The 24,935-nt window shown below is 43.9% G+C and overlaps 1 protein-coding gene across 6 annotated transcripts in view; it reads right to left on the bottom strand.

The window, feature by feature from the left end:
- Positions 1 to 24,935, bottom strand: part of BLNK (B cell linker) — a 162,852-nt gene that overhangs the window by 5,251 nt on the left and 132,666 nt on the right. For all 6 annotated transcript variants that reach the window (XM_025213280.1, XM_006031607.3, XM_014523655.2 and 3 more), the window contains 8 exons: positions 22,852 to 22,894; positions 19,242 to 19,278; positions 18,868 to 18,940; positions 16,781 to 16,811; positions 14,255 to 14,297; positions 10,525 to 10,597; positions 9,988 to 10,019; positions 3,676 to 3,755 (listed from right to left, as the gene is read on the bottom strand). In XM_025213280.1, the coding sequence (XP_025069065.1) occupies positions 3,676 to 3,755; positions 9,988 to 10,019; positions 10,525 to 10,597; positions 14,255 to 14,297; positions 16,781 to 16,811; positions 18,868 to 18,940; positions 19,242 to 19,278; positions 22,852 to 22,894 (412 nt within the window). The remainder of the gene's footprint in view (positions 1 to 3,675; positions 3,756 to 9,987; positions 10,020 to 10,524; positions 10,598 to 14,254; positions 14,298 to 16,780; positions 16,812 to 18,867; positions 18,941 to 19,241; positions 19,279 to 22,851; positions 22,895 to 24,935) is intronic.

Raw genomic sequence — 24,935 nt, 5'->3', positions numbered from 1 at the left:
TGCCCACTTGATGGCGGGGGGTGAGGGGGGTGTCCTGGTGCTTTATTCTAGCTCTGACTTCGCTGCATATCGCCTGAAATGCCTCAGGATCTTCTATAATAACAGGCTTATTCTGTCTGTCTGGAACACTCTGGTTGTTTCAGTAAGCATTGTGATTGGCTGCTGAGACAACCAATCAGAGTGCTCCTGACAGAAAGAATAAGCCTATAATTATTATAGATGCTTTTCTTACTCCTGAGCTGTTGTGAAGATTGTTTAATATCTGAGATGCTTTGAAACCAAAGATGAAAGCCAATTTAGAAGGGTAGAGTGTTTTCACTTAAATGATAAAATATTCTGTACAAAAAAGTATAAAATTTTCAATAATACTTAAATTCCATTTTCAGAAATAACTTGGTTGCTTAGTAGCCTGTGTTCTATTAATTGTCAATGAGGCTTGAGCTGTTTAGGACTAGATCTACAAAGAGTTTTAGGGCAGAATTCTATTACCCTTTATGCACCCAAACGGCAGTTTTCCAGCCACATGCACATAAATGTCAAAATGCCGTAGGTTTTGACTCTGTTATCCATGTATTGTAGACAAGTATACATCCACACAGCTACGGAGCATGCATAGTTACTGGCTGGGCAGTGCATAAAATAGAAACATTTCAATAGGAGGGATTGGCAGTGATTTGCTTTGCTGCACAGTACAATCTAATAGTAAGCACACTCCCTTGTGAAGGGGAAGATATGATTTGAACCCTCCCCAAGGCAGAAATAAAGAGGCTAGAACCCCAATTTCCCACATCCTTGATGAGTGGTCAAACCATATAAAAGAGGTTACCATCATTTTGTAAGAAAGGGCTGACGAGCTCCAGCTCCCACAGAAGGTTCAGAGCTGCAAATCAGTCATTTCAGATGTTGTTCATATACCTTATTCTCAGGATAGCTAATACATATTTTACAAGATTTTTTGTATTTTAGCCTTTTCACCTATATATTTTATGTGGATAACATGCTTCTGTGAGGAGTGTGAGATGTCATTTTAGCTTTATATGTTAAGGTAATTGTTTAACAAAAGCTTTATAAATAACCCACTCTTTTCTTCTGTGTAATAATCCCAGAGGCCTTCAAGCACAGAACAGTGTGTGTGGAGTTATGATGATAAATAGAATGGGGTAGAGTGGCTCAGATATTACTGTAATGAGTTTTTAGTGTAGGAACCAATGCATATCAAAATACAGGATCAGCTTCCCACTGGAACTTTACTGCTTTCAGTCGCACACTGTCAGGAATAACCTATACGAGTGGAGACCTTATTTTGTTGGCTCACAGTTCACAGCTGGCAAAATGAAGGTCTTTGCTGATGTAAACCCTAAAAATCTATGAGAATATGTATCTTGAGGTGTGCTGCAGCAAACAGCAGTATCAGAGAACATTATTATTTGGGGGGAATAATAATACTCTCTGACTTCGAAAGTAACGCTTTTTTTTTTTTTTTTCCTCCGGTGAAATGGAGATATTTTATTCCGTTTCTTGTTTTGCCAATAACAATTATATTTGCTACAAGCTGTTTACTCTAGCATCTGCTGGATTATTTATATAAAAAAGACAGTTATAATAAATATCCAGTGTGATAAACTGTTAAAATTATTCCAAAACTGCAGGTTCTTTGTGTTCCTCACTGCTGTATTATCATTGTCATGTCAGCCTTTAGAACATTTAGTGTTACTGGCTTTGCATAATGGAGGCTTTGTTTTGCACTCAGTAGAACTATTTTTATCTTGTATGTGCATGACTACTAGGCTAATAAGTACTGCTCCTTGCAGTTTATGTTCCCCCATCATCAAGAGAGATTTTGGAATAAAAGTAGTTGTATTGTCTTAGATTATTCAAAGCCTTAATGTTATAACAAAAAGTCTTCCAACTAACTACAAAACTAACTTGATATTTCTTAGGTTCCATCTCTGCTGATACGACACCCCCCCCCCCCAAATAAAACAAATCCCCAAAAAAACAAAAACCCCAACAAAACACAAAACCCCAAACCTTCCTCTGCCCTCCCCATCTCCCACTCAGACAAACAAACGTGCCTTAAGGAGAGTTATGTTTTATGATCAAGATTCTGCCTCGTGCATTCCACCGGGCTTCTGTGTTGTAATAATTGGTAGGACCATTCTCCAGCCAGGTTGGAACATTGCTCCCTAGTATGGCTCACAAGTATGCCTCTGTTTTTGTGCTAGTGCATTCTGGGATTTCTGAGTACGTATCTGCTGATGCAAGAGCTGCAGATGGATTGCATTGATAAGCTGGTACATACTTTCAGAGAATCTAGTTAGCAGCACAAGAAAGCTGTCAGATAGAAAAATTAAAGGGCAATTGCATGTTCCTTGTAGCTCTTTGCAGCAAGGACAAAGTGAAGTAGAACATCAAGACATACATTTGTAAGCCGGTGGGCATGCCTTCTGTGGGCAGGTTTTTGTCCCCTTAGGAGTCCTTCAGACCATCCAAACCAGTGTTTCTCAACCTGTGGTATGCGTACCCCTGGGAGTACGTGAGACATGAACAGGGGGTATGTGGGTGCCACATTTTGAGTTTGGTCGCCCCCCTCCATGTGCCCAGCGAGTTGGAGATGTCTTTGCCTGTTCGGGCCAGAAGTTCCAGCTGCCATCCCTCCCGGTGCACTGGGGCTTTCACTCCCCAGCACCAGTGTGCCGGGGACAGGGAGGGAGGCCCTTAGCAGGCTGGTTTGACCCGGGCCGTGGTCTGTGAGGAAAAAGTGGGACTTGGCTCACAGTGGCAAAACCAGAAGTGCTATGGTGGGACTTCCGGTTTCGCTTTTGCCGCATCGATCAGGAGGGGGTATGTAAGGTACCAAAAGTTGAGAACCACTGATCCAAACAACAGTCCAAAAGTGGGCTTGGGAATCTGCAGCCTTGCTATCTGGCTTTGCTCCCTTTGGAGCCTCTCAGTCAGTCCTTGTAACACTAAACAATGGTCCTTAGTCCAAACAAATACATATGTAAAGCAAACCTTTAGGTTTTCTTTGAGCATCAGGAGAGGGCCCTGCAGCTTTTACCTTTCCTAGAGCCAAGGTTTGCTGAGTTTGTCTGCTCCATGCTCAGAAACTGCTCTTTCTCCACTTGGACTTCTGTTTAGTTGGCTTTAGGTGCCAACTAAACACCCAGAGCTAAACACACTCCAGGGCTGTCTGCTTCCCTTAAAGAACCTGGCTGCCCTGTTATAACCCTGTTTATTTGGTATAGAATTATTTTATGTGAAGTGAACTGGGGAGTTGGGAGGATCTGAGACTCAGTTTGGTTCAGATGTTTTTGAGTTACTGTTTACATTGAGTGAGAAAACTAGTAGAGTCCTACTAGCCACAACTAAGTTCACTTTAATCCTATCTAAGCATTATTCTACAGCCTAAGTGTTGAGATACTGTCATGGTGTGCTGTAACCATTTTTTAGTTGAACTATGCATTTAGGTGGTCTATAACATGACAAAAAATTCACCATAGACCAGGCCAGTGACTACAATTAGGGATGAAATGAAACACCAATACTCTAAGCCCCAGACTATGCTTTTTAGACAGTGGGTGGGGTGAGATAAAGGACTAGAAAATTCCTTTTGCAACACCTGTTAACACATTCATTTCCATGTATTGTATTACCTTTTAGCTAACTTCTTACCTGGTCTATGGTATTCAAACCAGCTGAAAGGCTGCTGCGTGGAGGTGTACCCACAATGCGACTTCCGGTGTCTGGTACTTCTGGGAAAGACAAGTAATGACATGTTTAAGCTTTCAAGGTAATTTACTATTATTTTGTTGTGGGTAGGCTTGGAAGAAATAATAACTGTGTCCAGGTTTTAGAAGGCTTTGGGATGTCTGGCCGTTAGAAGGCATTAATGGAAAGAGGACTATTTTCAATGGGTGGACTCCTCCTAGTATCTGGCATTGTAATCTTTTGGGATTTAGAGCCTGGCATAGCTGATTTAAAATTTTCAACTAAGACATGGGGGAGGAATGATTGGAACAAACTGCTAGGTTCTTTACACTTGGCTTGATGCATAGGATAAATAAAATCAGGTGAACAGACTCTCAGTAATGGCTAAAAGGAAACCATAGGTTAGGAAAATGGCTAGCAAGGACAAAGAACTAAAACTTGAGACCAATAGGTAGGTGAAGCTGTAATTGAAAGGCTTGGACCTCATTTAATTAGAACTAGAAGTCAGAAATTGGAAATGAGAAACAACTAAAATGCCTGTACACAAATACAATGACCCTGGCCAATGAAGTGGTTGAAGTAGAACTACTGTTACAGAATGTGAAACTTGACATAGGGCTAACAGATACACAATGAAGTAGCAATCTTGACTGATTCACATAGACTGGAGGGTATGCATTGCCAGAAAAGGTAAAAGCAGTGGTAGCTTTGTATGCTAATTATATGGTTGACTGTAAATTAATCGAACTGGTTTGGGTCAAAATCATTTTTGGGGTAGGATAGTAGAACCTCTTTTACTGGGGTAGGATAGTAGAACCTCTCTTACAGCTAGGGATCTGCTAGAGACTCGTGGGTCAGATTTGGGTGTGCATGGGGATCACTTTAATAACAACAGAGAGAAAAATGATACCAGAAAAATGTACTATTATGGAGACTATTTCCTACATGCAGATAGGCAGCGTTCTGTCTGCTAATAATGATAGAGAAGAATTTTTCCTGCATGCAACAGTTGAAAATTCTTCACCAAATAGTCACTGGACCAACAAGGAGTTATGCTTTTTAGGCTTGGTTTCAGGAAGTAGTGAGGACATTGTAGAAGAGGTGGTTATAAAAAAAATAACCTTGAGTCAAGGAATCATGAGTTGATTCAGTTTTAATTAAATGAAAATATAAACAAAAATAGATCTGCAATTAAGATTTTCAGTTTTAAAATGGCCGTGAAGTCTACTGGACTGAAGTGCTCAAGGAGCTAAATATGAAGGAATCTTAATTTTGTATTCTGAAATTCCATCTCTGGATTTATATAACAAGCAAGGGAAAGAACTTTCATAGGAAAGGTCTCTAGAATCCACTGAATGAATACCATCTCTAAAACTACTGATATAAAGCTTATAGTGAATGAGAAATGGGACTGATAAGCAAAGAAAGCTACCCTTTAGATTTCAGAAAGTAGGCTTAACATGAGAACTGTCAAAAGTCAAAGTGAATCAGGTTTTGCCCAGGATATTAAAATCAATAGCAATGAAAATCATTAGCCGTATAAATAAAGAGTGCAAGGATAGAAAAAAGAATTCCTACATCCCAGCATTCTGGAAAAAATTGGTATATGAAATTGCAGAGAAAATACCTTTTTATAATCCTATCAAATTGAGAGTGGTACTTTTTGACTGGAGAACAGCAAGTGTGATTTCCATATATAACAATGGTTAAGAGGAAAAAAATGTGACCTGGGAATTTACAGACCCATTTGTTTGACTTTGATAGCAGGTAAGGTTTAATTAATCTTTCCTTCATCATTTGTTTTGAAGGCAGAGGGGCAAATGGGATAAAATACATTATGCATGCACCAAAGGAGACCACTGAATTGTAGACAACGAAGCCTTAAAAGGTCCTATTATCCAATTCTCTACTCCATGACAAGAGAAACTGTACCTGAATCCTTGCTCAGTGATGTTTTATAAATCCATTCTCCAGTGATAGAGCTTCTGCCAGTTTCTGAGATAATCTATTTTAGTTCTTACCTATATCCCTACAGTTAGATATTTTCCCCACTATTGCTTAACCTAAACCTCCCTTGTTGCATTTAATCCCATTACTCTTTGTGCAATCATCAGTGGACATGGAGAACAATTCATTACATTCCTCTTTGCAGCAGCCTTTTCTTATCTGAAGACCCTTGGTCTTCTGGGTCTCTTGTCCACATGACAGGGGTTTAGTTCCCTAAATTGAAATGGTGGGTTTTTAATTGCAATGATAGAAAATCCACTGTTTCAATTTAGGGCCTTCCAACACTAATGCAGTAAGGGGTCCAATCCATTTTTTTTTTTTCTTCTGGTGTCTATATGTCTGTCTCCTGCAGCTGGGGGTGGGGGGAGCTGCTAGTGGGCCTAGCAGACCCTGAGCTACAGGAGCCCCCAGTTCTTCCCTCCACAGCAGTGGTGCCCTCCCAGGGCTGCCTGGGTGGGCTGCTAGCAGGCAGGTGCCACCACCATGGAGAGAAGGTCCAGTGCCCACCGCAGCACAGGGCCACCAGCAGCTCACCCCCTGGCCACAGAAGACACAGGTAGGTTCTGGGCAGGGAAGGGGGGATCTGGCCCCTTGTCACTTATTTATTTTTTCTCTCAGCAGAGCCTGCCTCCTGTGAGCTGCTGCTGGGCCATGCAGCCCCTGAGCTTTGAGGGGGCCCAGTCCTTCCCTGTGTGCTAGTGGTTCCCCCCCCAGGGCCACCCAGGCAGGGTGCTAGCTGAGTGGGTGCTGCCTCAGTTTGTAGGTGGCACATGCTGGATCCCACTGTTCCCTGAGCCTTCACGGGGAGCAGTGGACTTCCAGTGCACAGTTAGGGAAGGGTTGGATCTGGTGGCTGCTGCCTGTGAGCTGGGGCAGCACTCATGCAGCTAGCACCCCACCTGAGTGGCCTTGGGGGTGACCACTGCCATGGAGGAAAAGCCTGCGACCCCTGCAGTTGTTTTTTCTCCCGCAGAGCCTGCCCACATCTCCCACAGCCAGGGGGTGAGCTGCTGGGGGGACCCTGAGCTGTGAAGGGCCTTGGACTTTCCCTCCATGGCAACGGCACCCCCTGGGGCCACCCAGGCAAGTGGCTAGTGGGCAGGTGCTATTTCAGCTCGCAAGCAGCACCCACCAGATCCAACTGTTCCCTGAGCCTGAGCTGGGGCAGCACCCACCCACTAGCAGCCTGCCCAGGTGGCTCCAGAGGGTGCTGCTGCAATGGAAGGAAGGACTGGAGCCCTCCGCAGCTCGGGGGCAGCTTGCCCCCTAGCTGTGGGAAATGTGGATAGGCTCCACGAAAGAAAGGATTGGGCCTCTCCCTGCCACTGCCTTCAGCCCACCTCCCATGGCAGGGGGGCAAGCTGTCAAAGGCTGCTGCATTACAAATAGTTACATTGCAACCTAAACTACATGTGGATGTGGTTTAGTTTGCAACCTAGCAAACTCATTTAAATCGTAGAAAACCCCTAAATGTGTACAGTGTGATGCAATTAAACCACAAAAATGGCCAATTTTCATCACTTTTACAAGTGACTCTCTTTTCTAGGCTAAATGAAGCCAATTCTTTCAATCATGGGTCATGTTTTCTAACTTCTGTTAATTTTTTGTTGCTTTATTCTGGACTATTTCCAATTGGTCCATGTCTTTTTTTGAAGCTGAGACCTTACAAGTACAGAATTGAGAGAGAGGATTACACTGTGTCTTACAGATGATACTCCTATTTCTATACCTCAGTCAAATGTTTGCCTTTTTTCCAGCCCAGTGCCATTGCTGACTTGCATTTAGTTTGTCAGCCAGTATAACTCCTATTATAACTACTCACTTTGCAAAGCTATTCAGCAGAACTGTTGCTGTGCCAGTCATTCCCTTTCTTACATTTACATATTCTTGCCAAGTGTAGTCTACATCTGGAATACTATGTACAGTTCTGCATGGGTGGATCTAGGATTTTGAGAAGGGGGGGTGCAGATGGTATGGCACATCATCACATATAACACAACATATTTTTCTACAGTTAAAGAGAAACTAAAGCTTTATTAATATGCTAGGGAGTTAACACTATAGTATTCAATTTAAGATCAAAGCAAAAACTAATATGTAAGTTTTGGATCATTCACTAACTTGCTAGGTTAGATATAAGCTTTAACAAAATACAAGAAACTAGGCAAAAAATAGAATAGTCAAATGATACTGTGTCATTAGCCCTGTAGTCATCATAGTTATATACAGGGATTCTGGTTTTCTCTGATTTAAAAAAATAAAAATCCCAAATTTTCGGATTAAAAAAAAGTAACCCAAAATCCACATTTTTCCATGATTGAAGTGAAACAGCACTAATAGATATAGATTATATCTATTAGTGGTGGTTCATTTTAATCATGGAAAAATGTGGATTTCAGTTTACTTTTTTTTAATCAAAAAAAAAAAATCTTCAGTTTCCAATCCGAGAAAACCAGGATCCCTCATTAGATAGAGAGAGATCTTTGATTCAGATGCCTAAAACAAAATCTAACTTTCCTGAGCAGCTTGACAGTGCCTCCAGTACTTTGCTGTTAGTTATTTCAACACCTGAGTTAATGTTACCACAACTAAGTTAAGGTTTTTGCTAGAGCTAAAAACAGTCTGCAGGGCTGTGAAATGAGAGATGTTACTATCAATGACTAACAGATAGCTATACTGCAGAAGAAAGGATAGTTTGAAGAGTGGAACATCAAGACAATTAAAAATTATCTTAAAGGTTAGAGGGAGATTAGCAGGAATTGGGGCAATAACGAGCCATGAAGTCAATTGACTCCTTTAGTCCCCGCTCCCCTTGCTGGCTGCTCTGTTGTGCAGGGAGAAAGACAGACGCCAGGGCAGCTGGCAGCTGACTGGAGGCAGGAGGTGGGGCTGGGGACAGAGCAGGCTGAATTCTAGTGAGCTGCTCTGCGAGGGAAGGTAAGCGGGGGCCCGCAAAGCAGCCTGGGATGTCAGTGGATAGCAACCTAACATGAGTTGGGATGGCAGCTGGGACAGAAGTTTTGATAGACCAGTCTAACCTAAATCACTTAAGTCTGATACCACATCAATCCAGGTTTATCTTAGACTGGGTTCCATTATTTTTAAACCAGAGCATGTATGCTGAACTCCTCTTCTGTTATGGGGTTTAGACCAGTTTCCAGTCACTTATGCTGGTTTATGTGTAATGTCTGTGCCTGACCAAAAAACTTGGCTTGTTTAACTGAACAAATTAAAGCTGCCAGGCAGTATAATTTGCTTTTTATAAATACATTGGTGGTAAAAAACAGGGAAGGAGAACAGTTCTCTAAGCTAAAGAAAAATGTTGGTGTGAAAAAGTGTACAGACTGACCATTGGCTGGAAATTAGAATTCACACAAACCATTTGAGGACTGACAGTCTGAAACAACCTGGCAGTAGGAATAGTGGTAGTGAAAAACCTAACACATTTTAACATGGAGTTAAGTTTATGAGAGGACATGTATGATTTGCTTCCTGTAATATCAAGTCACTGGATTTGATAGGAGACAAGTCCCTTTTAGTTGCACGCTTTATGTTCCTAACTGTTGGATGAGGGTATAGGGAAGAATATTCATTGTATTGTGAGAGAGAGCCCAATATCCTCACAAAAATAATACTGGAGCTCATTAAAGATCTATGATGATTTAAAACCATTGTATGGACGTGCTGAAGGTTTGTTATTTATATTAACATATGATCTATTTTACACTTCTGTCTGTGAAAAAAATAATGAATTGCATATATGCATTCTATCCTAAATTCTGAACTGTAAATTGAGCGATTTCCAAATGTCTTATAAATGTATTACTTATACATATGAACTTAAGCATTAATCATAACAGAAGTAGTACTTTTTTCCTGTAGTGCAAGAACAAATGGTTGAATTCTATATAAACTCCATCTGGTTTTCAAGTTGCAGAAGCCTGAACCTGCCCAGAAAATGTCATATTTGAGGTTCTAGTGTGCTGTAGGAGCAAGATGAAATTTTTAATTTTACAGGGCTCAACATGAATGGTTTCAGGTACCAGACTTTCAGAAGCACCAAGTGGAGTCGGGTACTTGACCTTACTTGACTTTCCCATTAAGACTCCTCTAATTGTACTGGTTTAGCTAATAAAGTATAGCCAGGCAAGCATTTTAATCTCATTATTATATGTAGTAGAGACTAGTGTATTCAGAAACTAATGACTTGATGTATATAGGGCAACTGAAATCAATCTCAACTTAATCAAAAATGAAAGTTGTACTTACTTGGCAAGGTTGGTGGCTTTTGAGGTAATGGCCTGAAATTGAAATATTTAAGAGATTATGGGAAGATCTAAAGAGATCTACTCTATTCTTATGTTTTAGAAACAGTGAACATGCAGAATGTGGGCAGTGATATGTATGTGCCTTATTGAGACTGAAGACCAAAGCCTAGATTTCTGATGCATCTAGGCACTGAAATATAATTGAACTACTGATTTCAAATCAGTTGATGTTAGTCATCAAGGAATCTTAAAAAAACAAAACACAAACAAAACCCTGTCCTTAACTACCTTTAGCCTCTGAACAGGGTATATATCCTTTTTTGGTCACTTTTTTTTCATTCTGTGGATACATTTGTCATACTGTATTTTTGGAACTCTGAGTGACTAGGGCTTCAGGAAATATAACTTTAAAAAAAGGGAAGTAGGAGCCACAGTGAGGAGACTGCTTCCCTCTGAATTTCTCTTGTGATTTTGTTCAACCTCAGTAGCAAGTGCTAGTATCCATAGCCATAAGAAAGGAAATAAAAATAGATTTTACTTCTGGGCTCCAGGTAGGGGTGGAAGTGGGATCTCTTGAGTGGAACCTCTGCGCCTTTCGACTGTAGATACCTCTGTAATTTGTTGGTGGGGGGGAAAATAGGTAGATTAGGTTTAAAGTAACCTGCTTGAAATGGGCACCCCAAATGAGAGATTATTTAAATTTCTGTCTCTGTCTCCCCCCAAATTCATACACACTATCAAATATCCAGAGCCATACTGTATGCAGAACCCCTCACTGATTCAGTTAGGGACTTCTCACAAATGAGTGATGTGATGTCATCCATTAAAACTAGAGAATTATACCACAGATTACTTAAAGAACAATGCCAGCCACTGAAAAAAGTAAACAATCAAGGTCTTATTCTTCCACCTTTACTCACTTCAGGGCTAGGGACAGAAGTAGCACAAACTGGTTTAAGTGATCAACAAGGATCCTGGTTTTCTCTGATTTAAAAAAAAAAATTCCCAATTTTCAGATTTAAAAAAGTAACCCAAAATCCACATTTTTCTATGTTTTAAAATGAAACACTACTAATAGATAGATAGTGGTGTTTCATTTAGTCATGGAAAAATGTGGGTTTCGGGGTTTTGTGGTTTTTTTGTTTTTTTTTTTTTAAATCTGAAAATTGGGTGGGTGTTTTTTTTCTTTTTATCAGAGAAAACCAGGATCACTGGTGATCAGAAACCAATTTAAACCTGTAGCAAACAGAAGTTCAGTGTACATAAACCACTTTCAAAATGGCTGAAACTGGTTTAAAATAAACCTGGTTGACTGTAGTATCAGATGGGGTTAAGGTCAAACCAGTCAAAAGAACCTCTGTTCCAGGTTTAAGTTAACTCATAGTTCCCCAGCATTCCAGTTTGCTTTGCAGCCCTGGGCTGGGCTGTGCTGTCTGCTTCAGCAAACAGGGTTGGCTCTGCTCCTCTGCTTGCTAGCTGTAGCACTATCACTGCACCTACTGGCTGAGAAGGGGGTGCGGGTGGGAAACCCTGCTCAGGACTGCAGCTGGGGTCTGCCTGGCAGGGGTGCAGCAGCCCCTGCCAGGCTTTTCCCTGTTCAAGGGCAGGGAACATGGCCATACCCCGACCAGCACACTGAAGCAGAGATGAGGGAGGGGGTTTAATCCCCCCACCCTCCCCTATCCCACCAGCATGGGACCCCAGCTAGGATCTGTCTGGCAGGGGCTGCTGTGCCCCTTTGTCCCCACTGATTGAGCGGCAGGGGCACAGCCAGATGCCAGCCCTGGGCCAACAACCTGTGGCGAAGGGGGGTAGAGAAGGAGGTTTAATGCTCCCTCCCTTCCCTTTCCCACTGGCATGGGACCCCTGCCACGCTTTTCCCCACCTGGTTTAAACCCCCCTCCCTCACCCCTCTTCGCCTCAAGCTGCCAGCCCGGGCTTGGTGACTGGCCATGCCCCTGCTGCTGTCACTTGAGTGGGGAGCTGGCTAGTTCTGTGCCCATAGGAGAGGGGAGGGAGTGGGGGTTTAAACTCCCACTCCCTCTCCCACTTTGCCTCAGGCTGCTAGACTGGGACTGGCATCTGGCCATACTCCCTGCTGCTTGAGTGGGGAATGCGGGCGGGGAAAGCCTGCCAGTAGCTGCTGTGCCCCTACCAGGCAGACCCCGGCTGGGGTCCCGTGCGGCTGAGAGAGGAGAGAGAGGTGGATTAAGCCCCTCCCCCTCCTTTGCTGTCTGGCCATGCCCCTGCCACTGCTGCTTGTGGGGGATGGGGGGGAGCCTGGCAGGGGCTGCTGCACACCTGCTAGACAGATCCTGCCCATGGGAGAGGGGAGGGAGTGGGTTTTATACCTCCCCTCCCTCCCCTCCCTTCACCTCAGTCTGCAGGTCCAGGCCTGGCATCTGGCCATGCCCCCCTCCCCTTGCCCCCCAAATCACTACAGCGGGGAGTGGGGGAAGCCTGGCAGGGGCTGCTTCCCCCCCCTCTCCCTCTAGGCACACCCTGGCTAGGGACTGCAGGTCAGAGTGGAGGTTAAACCCCTCCACAATCATACTCAGCAGCCTCCTGGGGCCTGGCCTTCCCCCCACCCCCAGCTTGAGCAGGGAGCTGGGGAGAAAGCCTGGAGGGCTTCTCTCCTAGCTTCTTTCCAGCCTTCTGGCCACTGTTGAAGGGAAGGGAGGGCTTGCTCTGGTCCACGCCTTTTTCCCCCCCAGCTTCTAGCCTGAGCCACAGCAGGCATGTGGCTGCATTTCCAGAATCAAAACCGAATCGCTATTCACTTTCTTCTCAGTTCAATCTGTGCTGTTTAGTAGGACTGTGTGAAGCTTCGGTCGCTGATTTGATTTGGCGCGATTTGGTGGCGAAATCTCTGAATAAAAATTGAATTGGGAGGCCCTTTAATCTCTCCAAATTGAATCAAAACCCTTCAAATTGATTCAGAAAGATTTGACGATTTGGACATAGACACGCCTTGAGGTATGTAGAAAAAACATTTTAAAGCTATCGGGCAGCTCACGAATGCTGTGATGGTGGGGTGTGGATGGAGTGTCCCACAGGAGCGCAAAGGGGAGGGGTCCTCAGCACACTTGACAGCAGACCTGGAAGTGGACCAGAAGCACTTCCGGCCCAATTCTGGGTCCACTGGTGAGCACGCTAGCCCCCCCACACCCCACCCCACCCCACATGCCTCCCTGGGCCTCCTGGACCTCCTGGGGGGGGCAAACGGGGTCCCCCTGTGGCCAACTGTCAAGCCAGGAGGGGTGGGGGGGCCCTCTGCACGCTCGGCGGTGGACCCAGTTCTAGGTTCACTGCCGAGCACACACGGGGCCCCCCCCACGCTCTTGTGGGATGCTCCATCTGCCCTACCATCACAGTATTCATGAGCTGCACCTTGTTTAAAAGCTGTGTCTATGGTTGAATCACTGCTTCTCCAAATCAGCTTTGAATCTTCAGATTTGGATTCGGCTGAATTGAATTGGGGACAGTGATCTGAATTAACTAATTGAATTACTGTCCCCGATTCAGGATGAATCTGAATCGAATATGGCCTATTTCGCACACCCCTACTGTTTAGACTAACCTGCAAAGATTGAAATGATTCAGTCAGCCTTTTTGAATGTCTGTACTTGGGTCAGGTGAAATTCAGCTCTTTTCAGGTGACTCATTTAAGTCCTGCTTTAGGGTATATAGGACTTGTGCTGACTTGTATACTACCAATGTATTTTTTTTACCATATAGCATGTGGTATATACTGTGCCTGTAGGCCCCACTGATCTCGGGGGACTACTTGCAGAGAATGTAATACTCAGTAAAGTACCTAATTTGGTTTGTAAAACAGGGATTGACAACCTTTTACCACTGTGAGCTACCACTTATGTTCCAGCTAGAGCTATGGGAAGCAAATCTTCCCCTCCCTCCATTCCTGAGGACCGAAGCTGCTTGTACTCACTTTTCCCACCAGCCCTATCTCCCATGGCAATGGAGAGGAACAAATTCTGTGTTAAGGTATGCGAGAGCAGCAGGGAAGGCTGTAAATGGGGGTGCTGCAGAGGGGATGGGCAGTACATGCTGCCTTCTATCCCCTGTGCCACCTCAGGCTGGATACTCTCTATGGGCAGGGTCTGACCTGTGGGACATAGACTGCAGACCCCTGTTGAATATCACTAAAAAGCAGCAATTGGGATGTGATGCTTTGTATTTCTCTCACGTTTTATAAGACAAAGTTAAATTCTGCGGAACATGAACAATTGTGCACAGAAATAATTTACCTTCATTAACAATCAAGTTATCTCTGGGTGGCAAACTTGGTTTCTATTAAAAAAAAAAAAAAAAAAAGAAGCCAGAAAAATACTTGAAGGACATCAATCTAATATTTTTGCATAGCAGACTTTACTATAAAGGAGCTTGGTTTTCAGCTTTATACAAAACTTTTCACTCAATTATATTCTAGATATAAACTGCATGGATGCTGTATAGCCACAAACATGGATGCACTCCTGAATAAAAATGATAAAATAATAGTATACAAAAGTTGTATCAAAAGGCTGTTGGGTTTGTTTGCATCTGAAACATGCTACACAATGTAGCTGCAAACCATTTTTATTCTTGCTTCCTGCTGGAGTGTTTGCAACAGTTTAAATTAGGGATAAGCAAAATCCAGTTTGTGGATTTATCTGGCCTGTGGCAGGTCCTTTAGCCCCACCCAGCTCAGGCACAGGAGCATCCCAGGTCATGGCATGTGCCACCCCTGGATGAGCAATGGGGCTAGGGTGGCATGGCAGCTGGATTCTGCTTCCTGGCAGCCCCAGCAGTGGTGGCTCCTTCCGGCTGCCAGTGCCAGTGTCACCACCACTGCCACTGAACTTGGCCCCACTGCCTAGGCGCCCCAGACCATCCACCCCACACCCACTGCCAGGGGTGCTAGATGGAGTGGACGGGTGGTGATTTCTATGGAGACTGGCTTGGGGTCCCTGTGAGCAGGGCATGCTTGGCCAGGCAGATGAAATGAGGCTGCAGGTGGGCAGAGTGTGACATCTGGGAGTGGGACAGGCAGGCAGGGCTGGGGCCAGGGCCAGGATCATGGGGCAGTGACTGGTCTAGTAATCTACCACTTGGGGTGTTTTGGTGAGCTGTTGCAGGCCAGGGAGAGGGAGGAAGGGGTGGGGGGAAGTACTGACCTAGCCTGAAACAGCTCACCAAAACTCCCTATGTGGCCCTCCAGCCCAAATAATTGCCTTGGTTTAAACCCAGCTAAAATCTTTCCATAGCAATTTTAAAAATAACTTTTAATATTTTTAAACAAATCAAAGTTTCCATATTGTATTTGAAACTAACTTCGCATCATTCATTGTCTGAGCTGGACGAAATTCAAAAGTAAATACACTGTGAAATATATCAAGTAAATTTGGGGGAGGGGGTTCAGTTTCAATAATCTAAGCTATTAGTAGGTAAAATAATTTTGCTTAAAATATGTATTTTAAGTTGATAATATCCCCTTAAATAGGGTAACTGGCTAGCTCTAATGGAGTACAAATACTGGAGATATACCTGTTAGTGACCAATTCTCAGGAGTTTATAGTGATTGGTGGGAGGAAGAAGTACTGAAGATGACCAGTGCAATGTTGACTTGAACCATAGTGGTGAATAATCCCATAGGGGTATTTAACTGAATATATTGCATATTGTCATAGTAAACAGTCATGGAATACACTCTGAGTTGGGTAAGAGCATGTGTATAAAATATCAAGAAACCTGTTATTTAAATGATTTTTCTATTTCAAATTTGCAGGAGCCTCGTGGTTGGTATATGGAGGAAGTAGTCTTTTGTGTAATGCACTTTCTGGATGTTTGTGCAATTATGATCAGATGGATTTTGCAACATAAACTTGGAAGCATTCCAACCCTAGAAATATGAGCAAGATGGACAAAAGCAAAATCTAGAATGGGGTGCTCAATGACCTTCACATTGGTGAATTTTCAGGATATCAACATCTCAAAAAATTTTCTGAACCAAAAATTAAAATGTTTGGTTTGGGTCAAAATCCTTCTTTGATTTTTAGATCATTTCTTCCACCTATATTCACTTAAAATTTTAAATGAAAAGGTGTTTTGAATTGGAAAGTAAGATTTTTTTTTTTTCATAACTTTCAAAAAGCAAAACACTTAGAATTTAAAAATTATTTCAAAACAAAAACTTTTGTATTGAAAAATTAATTAAACCAAACTTTCCCAATAAAGCTTTTGGTCCCAACAAATTTAATATTTTTCCAGTGAAAAACATTTAGTTGGAGAATCTCAGACTTCCTCTATTGTACTTTGTACACTGAGCTATCACGCTTATCAAATGGTAGTGTTTTGTCTTCATTCTCTAGATTACTTGCACAGTCAGTCCGGGTTACTTTTTTCTGCAAAAAACTTGAGGGCAGAACATGGGCCCATATAATTCCTGTTTTATTTCCTTAGTCCCAAAAATGTGGATTCTATCACTCTGTCATGGGCCAGAGACTCCAAATATTGATCATTGTCTCGGGAAAGGCCACAACTACATGTATATTTAATCAGAACTTTTTTTTCCAAGAGCACCCAAGTGTTTTTCCCCATTGCTGCTTAGCTCATGTTAGACCCATACTCAAATCTTTATTCAAAAGACAGTTAATTTCTACCCATTATAACCCTCCACTGTCTACCTTTAAATGTTTTCTGATGGTATCAGATGTATATTTATTATCAAATTTATCTTAGACAAAATTACAGGCAAGATGCTGTATCATCATGAAAATACAAAGTCAACTTACAGATGGTATTACTGGATTAGGGGGTTTCTTTCTGAGAATTGAAAAAAATAAATGGTTATTTGACACACAGGATAGAATGCATGGAACAATTAAATATCCAGGTGACTGCTGGTACCAACTACTGGTAAAGGTTATATTTTGGGTTAAACCCTACCCATCCTTGGGTGTTGTAGCAAAGGGAAAAAGAAGGGCTGAGATCATTGCATGTACTTTGTTACATAGAAATCAGAAAATATCCTACTATGATGTATAAGAAAGCACTGTAGAACACAGTATGGCATTCTTGCATTGAAAAAGAACGTAAAGGAAGAAAAAGGAACACGACTACTGTGACAGACTTATCTGATCAAACTCCAATGTGTCCGGGGCTCGAGAATCCTCAATTCTGATTGGTGGAGCCAATCCACTAATCGGGAACAAGCTGGGGGAAAGTGGGCACCACCCCTTTCTGGAAGGGAGGGGGAGCAGAGCTCCCTGACTGGACTGTGGACTGCAGCATGGCAAGTCCACCAGACTTCAGGGGCAGAGCCCCTGAAGCGGATAAAAGGAGAGTGTGCTCATCATGCTGGGGGGCGGATGTGGCAAGGGATGGTGAGGAGAGAGGAGCTCTGGAGAAGACTATCATCGGGACCCCTCCTGAGCCTTGATGGTTCACGGATCGGCGAATGGCACTCAGACTCTGGGAGCTGCTCGAAGTGGCTTGAGCCTGTAAACCCAGCAAGCAGCTGGGTGGGCAGTGCATGGATCAACTCAAGGACAGTTGACCTTGAGAGGCATCTCAAGGCTGCTCAAGTTAGCCCCAGCTCTAGGCCAGGAAACTGGAGCCCTGCAGTGTGGCTCAACATTAAACTAAAAGCCCCAGTGCCCAGACCAGGGGAAAGACCCTGGCATGAGGCCGGGGAACCGGAGCCAGTAAGGGTTTGGCTCCCATAGGAGTGTGCTGGGTGCCCAATGCGGGCACCAGGCCATCGAGAGGAGCCAGAGGCACCTCCGGGGAGAGGCCCTTGCAGGACTGGCCACCAGGGGACGAGCCTCGTCTTCTTCAGAGCGGGAGTGTAAGTTGTTGGGGAAGTGGGTCCCACAGGGGAGGTGGGCTTGGGAGAGGAGGGTCTGCAGCCTCCAGGGTGTGTCCATATCCTGGGGCCCTAAAGGGGAGGGGCTCTAGGGAACACCCTGTGGGGTCCTGAATGCACCCCATATTTTGTGATTGATGTTCGCGTTGTACTGCAGATATTAATATTGTTATGGAAACTCCTTAAGGGGGTTTATATGGGTTACCTGTCTTCATTACCTATATATGTTTACTGTCTATTATCTGAACTTACCTGTATTGTTGCCTGTGAACGTCTGTTGCATTGCTACCTCAACTTACCTGGGTTTGTCTGAGTTTATGCTTATGTGTTTATTGTGTTGATGCCTTGACTTACCTGTTCCAGGGTGTTAATGTTCATCTGTGCAGGGGGGTTAATTATTGCCTATGCTGTGGATCACCTGTACTGAGTTCCCAGTTATCTGTTCTATGTTCTGCAGTCCCTTGAGGTGGTGCAATGTCTTGCAGGTTATTGTATATGGTGTCACATACCAATTCTGCTGTAAATATTTAATGTCTCTTATTCATATTTATTTTTGTATAGCAATAATTTTGTATATAGTTAAGTGCTTTGTCCTGGCCTGGCTCTATAGAGAAAAGAGGGAACTGCTCCCTGGTGGCAGACCCCTCTCACAGCACTCTTGCCTGACCACACCATTCCTTCCACTTGTGAACAGCACACACTGCTAGGTGTACCTCGGCTACACTATCTTATTTCTAGGTACTTCTGCAGATCTGATCCCTTTAGTGGCTGACTATCTTAAACTGGCCATCAGGTATCCTGTAACTAAAGGCCTGAACTAATTGGCAATAATGCTTACAGAAGTACTAGTGTGGCCTGCCAATGACAATCCTATCCTGTCCATTTATGCTCAACTCATAAATAGCAAGACAGATAACTCCCACTTTACTGGCTGCCTCCACCGAGGATAGGATTTAGCTCAGAATAAATCAAGCAATTAACAGTTAAAGAGAAACAGTGATATATGTTACTTACATGGCCCTTGGTAATGGTGATGGAGCTGCACCAGAGGGAAATTTGGATTCCTGAGCTCCACTGCTGCCATGACCTAAATAACCACATAAATATAATATAGTCAATATGTTAACTTATCCAAACATTGTTTTTTACTGTTCCTTATTTAACTGGTATACTTAGAACTGCACTGGTATGTACAGAATTAAATAAAAATACAGTTTCCCCTCAGAAAGCTGTTTCCTGACTTGTTTTCACATTAGTGAACTGAGAAATAACTTTATCAAACTTCCTTTAACACTGATGGTTGCAGTTAAAATTTACAGAAAGATACCAGTGCTTTTTTAAGGTCACAAATTGTATACTGATCATTGTCTTCAGTAGGAAATACTTACTTTCATCATTATCATGTGCATCGTACCTGTCACGCTCCTGAAATTGAAATATAAACGTCAAATGACTTTCAAAGCAGTAGTTGGGGGGAAAAAAAAAAAGATAAATATGTAAAGCAAGAGTTCTAAGATATTCTAGATGAGTAACAGGATGGACATATTGTACCAAGGTCCCAGTATGTAGGTAGGTACTGTTTGCAGATAATAATACTCTATAGTTCTTCCTGCATCTCATTCAGATATTTGAAATTGTTTAATAAGTAATTAACTTTTTACACCCTAGTATTTAGACACTGGACCTAGAGCTCCATGTACTCTGCAGTGAAGTGGTCCTACACTAGGGTGACCATCTTTTTCAAAATGGAAAGGGGGAGCATATGCCTGCCTTCTCCCCTTGCCTCACCTTCTGCCTCCCCCACCACCACTGCCACCATTGGCAGTGGCACGGCCAGACCAGAGTCAAATGGAGTGGAACAGGGGGTAAATACAGAGGGATCAGGACTCCCTACCCTGCTGTGTTTCTCTTGGGAGCCCCATGGTGGGGACATGCCCCCTGCCCATGTAGCAACAGCACGAGGAACAACTTCATGTTGCTGCTGCTGCTCCTGCTGCTGAGCAGGCAGCACCTTGCCATAGTGGTGCAGCCAGCATGGGACCCCTGGGGTCAGGGCAGCAGGTTGGGAGCTTCAAGCCCACAATGGGCAGCCCACATCTACATTGAGCAGCAGGATGCTTTAGATCATGTGGCACTCTAAAGCAGGAAACAAGAAATTCTGCATTAGATTCAGTCCCCAAGGGCCATGTGGGCTGTACCAGGTGTGCCATGCAGATGCTCCCCCACCTTCCCTGCTGCACCACGTGGGCCTGACTTACACCCCTACCCTCCTGGCCACATGCCCAAACTCACCCTCAGCTGCCCCTCTGCTGCTGCACTGCCCTGGGGCAAAGGTAGGAAGCAGCTGCTGGAGGAGGGAGCAGGGAGCCTGGAGAGTCCAACTACTATTGCAGCCACAGCAATGGGAGGGAGCAGTGGCTAGGCGAGAGCCCGAACCTTTGTGAGCTTCATGTGACTCATGGGCTGCCAGTTGGATAGCTCTGAAATTAATAAAAAAAACTAGGGCTTTGGTTCTGAGATGCAGCTGCGAACGTTAGCACTTGGAAGAGGATTCCTCTCCTCTTTTCCTCTCTGTTTTAGGTGGACATGCTGTTAAATTAAAGGTGGATTGAATCCTTAGTCTCATCCTCCTTGGGCACTCGTGGTAGCAATCTGCTCCAAGACGTATCAATGAATCCATCAGTGATAAATAAATGATCATCTAGGTGTCCTGAATACATGGGAAGATGAAAAGTATGATCTTTAATTTGGCTACAATTTAGTTCCCAGATGAATTAAGGGAATAATCTGGCAATAACTCGGACACTGCAAGTCACTGTTAATTATAGCCATCTGCTGGAGGATTGCTATAGGATTGCTATATTGCCCCTGCCATAGCATGTCCCTAGCCTATTACTGAGACTCTACTACCTACCCTTCATGATGCTTAAAGGGCTGTAGGGATGGCACTGTCTGGTATGGCAAGAAAACAGAAGCTCCAGCCCAGTTCCCCAGCTTCTATAATGCCTGCCCTTTCCTTAGTTCATTTCTAGTTCTGGCCTGTAAGGGAGTTGGACTCCATATGGAATGCATTGGATGCTTGCCACTAAGGCTAAGTGCAGACAGTCAAAAAGCCTTAGGCTGAATTAATTCAGTCTTTGCAGATTAGTCTAAACTGCTAGATAGAGCATGACTCTCTGGCACGTAGCCAGAGTGTGTGTTTGCTTCCTCTTCCTGCTTTCCCCCAAGGTCCCTGGGATTTGCAGTCCACAGTCACAGCAGCAGGATTCTGCAGGGTTGCTCCTCACTTTCTCTTCCTGCTTCCAGGTGCTTCCGGGATTTGTAGTCCACAGTTGCAAGCAGCAGTAAGTTTAGCAGGGCAGGACAGCTCTGTACTTGGGGGAAGGGAGATTTAATTTCCCAGGGGTGGGGCCAGCCCTGCTCTCTGGAGCAGACAGCACAGCCTATCCCAGGGCTGCAAAATGCTAGGATGCTGAGGGACTCTGATTTAACTTGAACCAGGAAGGGTCTGGAACAGAAGTTTCACGAACTGGTTTGACCCAAATTGGTTAAGTCTGATACTACATTCAATCAGGTTTATCTTAAATGAGTTTCAGCCATTTTGAAACTGGTTTATGTGCACTGAACTTCTATTCTGTTACAGGTTTAAACCAGTTTCTGATCATTTAAACCAGTTTATGTGCGACTTCTGTCCCTAGTCCAAGTGTCAGCATTAGCCCCTTGCCAGCCTGATTGCCAGGCAGTTAAACATTCCCTGTCTAACTTCAGGCAGAATATATATCCACTGACAGAAGAGATGTTACTTCCGTTTTCCCTGAATAACCCCCTGCATGGACAGTGCGGGGTGGGGAAGGTGGTACTGGCATGGTGTAGTGAGTGCAGCTTGTCCAACACAAAGCTCCAGCCACTAGACAGCCCTGGTTTAGGTGAAACACTATTTTCCAACAGACACCTGTTCTTTCAGAAATGCTTCAAGTAGTTTCCCCAGTTGCATTATTTCTGAAACAAAGAATCAGCAGCAGAACTGGCAGATAAATAATTCTGTCCCCTGCTGCCCTGTTTTAAGTGCTCACTCATTTCCTCTCTGTTTCTCTCTTTGTTGGAGCTTTGATGATGGTCTTTGCGTGGTCGTTAGAATGCAAAAACAATTGGAAAAGAAGCTCTCCATGTAAAGGCTACATCAGGATTTTCAAAAAGAGTCTTTTCAGAAGTCTTGGCACCATGCAAAAGTACCTTTAGGATAAGGAACTAAATTTTGTTACTGGATCCTATATCTGGGAAAGGAGAAAGGAAAGTGTGTGTAATTACTGCTCAGATTCTCATATTGACTAGTTCTGGTGCATTTAGAAAATTGAAAATTGCAAAAATATTCAAAACCTTGAACAAGGTTGGAAATAAAACTATAAGCCTAACTTTCAAGAGAGATGAATGATTTTGGGTGCACAATCTGACATTCCTTTAAAATAGATTTTCAGAAAGTGCTCTGAGTTTGGCAAACTTACTAGCCACTTTTGAAAATTAATGCGAGTATAGGGATTTTCCAGTACAAAAGTCTTTACTGGAAGATTGATAATTTCATGGAGCTTCTGATAGGTGAGAGAGGCCATAATGGGCCGCAAATACAGAAATGGGATTCATTCTTTCTCACTGTAATAGATCCATTGAATTGCATAAAACATCTCCAAAGTGACAGAAGGGGCATGCACGTGAATAAAAGCTTCTGCATCATATATTTATAGATAAATTATTTATTTTGAGCACTGTGACATGTAAAACATTATTTTGCTATTTTGAACTAAAGGGACATGCTTGGAGTTTTAATTAACTTACAATAGTAGATGAGCCAGTAGACAGCTGATGCTTTGGATCCATTTAGATTTAAAATTCTCTATCTGTCTATTTCTTTAATGTTTCTAATAGAGATAATAATATTTGCCTATGCAGCATGGAGATTGTTGTATCTCATTTACAATTTTAAATGACGTGGTAGCTACTCACTGCTTTTTGCTGATGACGATTTCTGGGAACAGGCACTACAGGTCTGGAAAATACAGAATACAATTTAAATTGTATACATTTTTTACTGATTTAGTTTCAAATTACTGTGCCCAAGTGTGTATGTTCTCTTCAGTTTCAAGCTGCATAGAAAGTCTTTAGCAAATAAGCTGTTAATCCATAACTATGTGTATGGTGCTGCAGTTTGTGTAGGTTTGAATTATGTCTTTAATTTATTGTCCAGAGCTATCAACTATGTGAAACTCACAATTCCACGACTACTCAGGTCCAGCTCTGCATAGTCCCTTCAGAAACAGCAACCTGCTGTTTCTGGTTCATATGGCCTTTTCTGCGTGGCAGCATGTGGGAATGAGACTATATCTTTACCTTCTCCTGGCCTCTTCCTGTGCTTTTGGGAACATAGAGGAGAAGCTCACATCCACATGTTTAGCTCCTGTGCACCTGATCCATGGGTTGTATGAATTACCAACATGTATTTATGGCTTCACCATGCCCAATCAGCTCTTTTGTCATCCCTCAACCTAAAAGCTTGCTGAGGCACAAAAATCTCTTGGGGAGCTTGGTTCTGGCTTGCAGCGGTTCTCGCTGGGCTTTGGGTCTTACAGTGCTGCCTTGACTATACTTAAAATTACACTCCAAGCCTTGGTGAAAGGGAGGCGGAGCTGCCCCTCCACTTTTGTCTCAAATTGCTTTTCAGAATGAATTTATTGTTTTGGTTTTGAATAATAGGTGTCTTGATCCCTCCCTCTTCCCATCAGGTATGTTGACAGGGATCAACCACTCCACCTTTCTGCTAGAGGTCATGTTAAACATCTAAAACCTATTCAAGAAAGATTCCTGTCTCCAGCAGCTCACCAAAGTAAGGAAACTGAGAGAGAAGTAGGAAACTTAGGGTGCAGACAGTAGGGCTGTGCAAAGCTTCACTCACTGATTTGATTTGGTGGAAATACTGCCCAATTCAGAAGCACTTCTGGTCCACTTCCAGGTCTGCTGTGGGGCGGGCGGGGGACCCTCCTCTCGCCCCCTGGCTCGGCGAATGGTGCCTCCTGGGTCTGGGGGGTCACCTGGGGTCGCCCCGTGGCTAATTGCTGAGCCAGGAGGGCATGGTGGGGGTGCCCAGCACGCTTGGTGGCGTACTCAGAAGTGGACCAGAAGTACTTCTGGTCCACTTCTGGGTCTGCTGCCAAGCTTGCAGGGGGACCTGCTCTCCTGTGGGATGCTCCATCCGCCCCACCATCTCAGTGCTCACAAGCCATGCCTACTACCTCAAGGTATGTAGAAAAAACATTTAAAGCCATGTCTATGGCCGAATTGCTGATTCTCCAAATCAGCATTGAATCTTCAGATTCAGATTTGGCCATGTTGAATTGGGACAGTGATCCAAATCAATGAATTGGATCACTGTCCCCCGATTTACAAAGTTACCCCAGACCAAACAGAAGTTCACTGCTGGTTCCAGTGGGGAGGGGAATCTAGCTGGGGCTGGGAGCCTGGAGCCAGGTTCCCATGGCAATGGCTGGGGTGCTCTGCCAGTGCTGGCTGTTTTCAGAATGGGAGGGAGCTCATTCTTGGGGCTCCCCAGCTGGTGCTGAAGGGTGGGGTGGGTGAATTAGACCACCTGCACTTTGGGGGGGAGGGAGCCTCCAATATACCTGCCCCACCCTCTGGGGGGTGGAGGGGGACTGAAAAAACCGTGGACTGAACTCCCTCGGCTCCCTTTCTCCCCTCCCATTCTGAAAACTGCAACAGGCTGGAAGCATGGCAGAAACAAGTTAGAGAACAGATACATTTTGTAACATTTTTATCTGATACCTCATGCAATGAGGGTCAGATTTTCACCCAGCTGGCCATTTTTTAAGTTGTTTGCAGCTGTGCACTTGTGTTTAGTCACAGCTATAATCTGCTTTTTGTGGCCAGATCAGGTAAAAATTGTCATGTCTGCCTGCACCTTTAATTCTTAACTCATCCCACCCATGTGTAGGGCATTTGCACATATGTTTCACAGTAGCTAGGGTCAGGAGGGACCTGAACAGATCATCTAGCCTGACCCCCTGCCACAGGCAGGC

Source organism: Alligator sinensis, unplaced genomic scaffold (genome assembly GCF_000455745.1).
Source record: "Alligator sinensis unplaced genomic scaffold, ASM45574v1 scaffold472_1, whole genome shotgun sequence".
Lineage (NCBI taxonomy): Eukaryota > Metazoa > Chordata > Crocodylia > Alligatoridae > Alligator > Alligator sinensis.
This window is presented reverse-complemented; position numbering and strand designations above follow the sequence as displayed.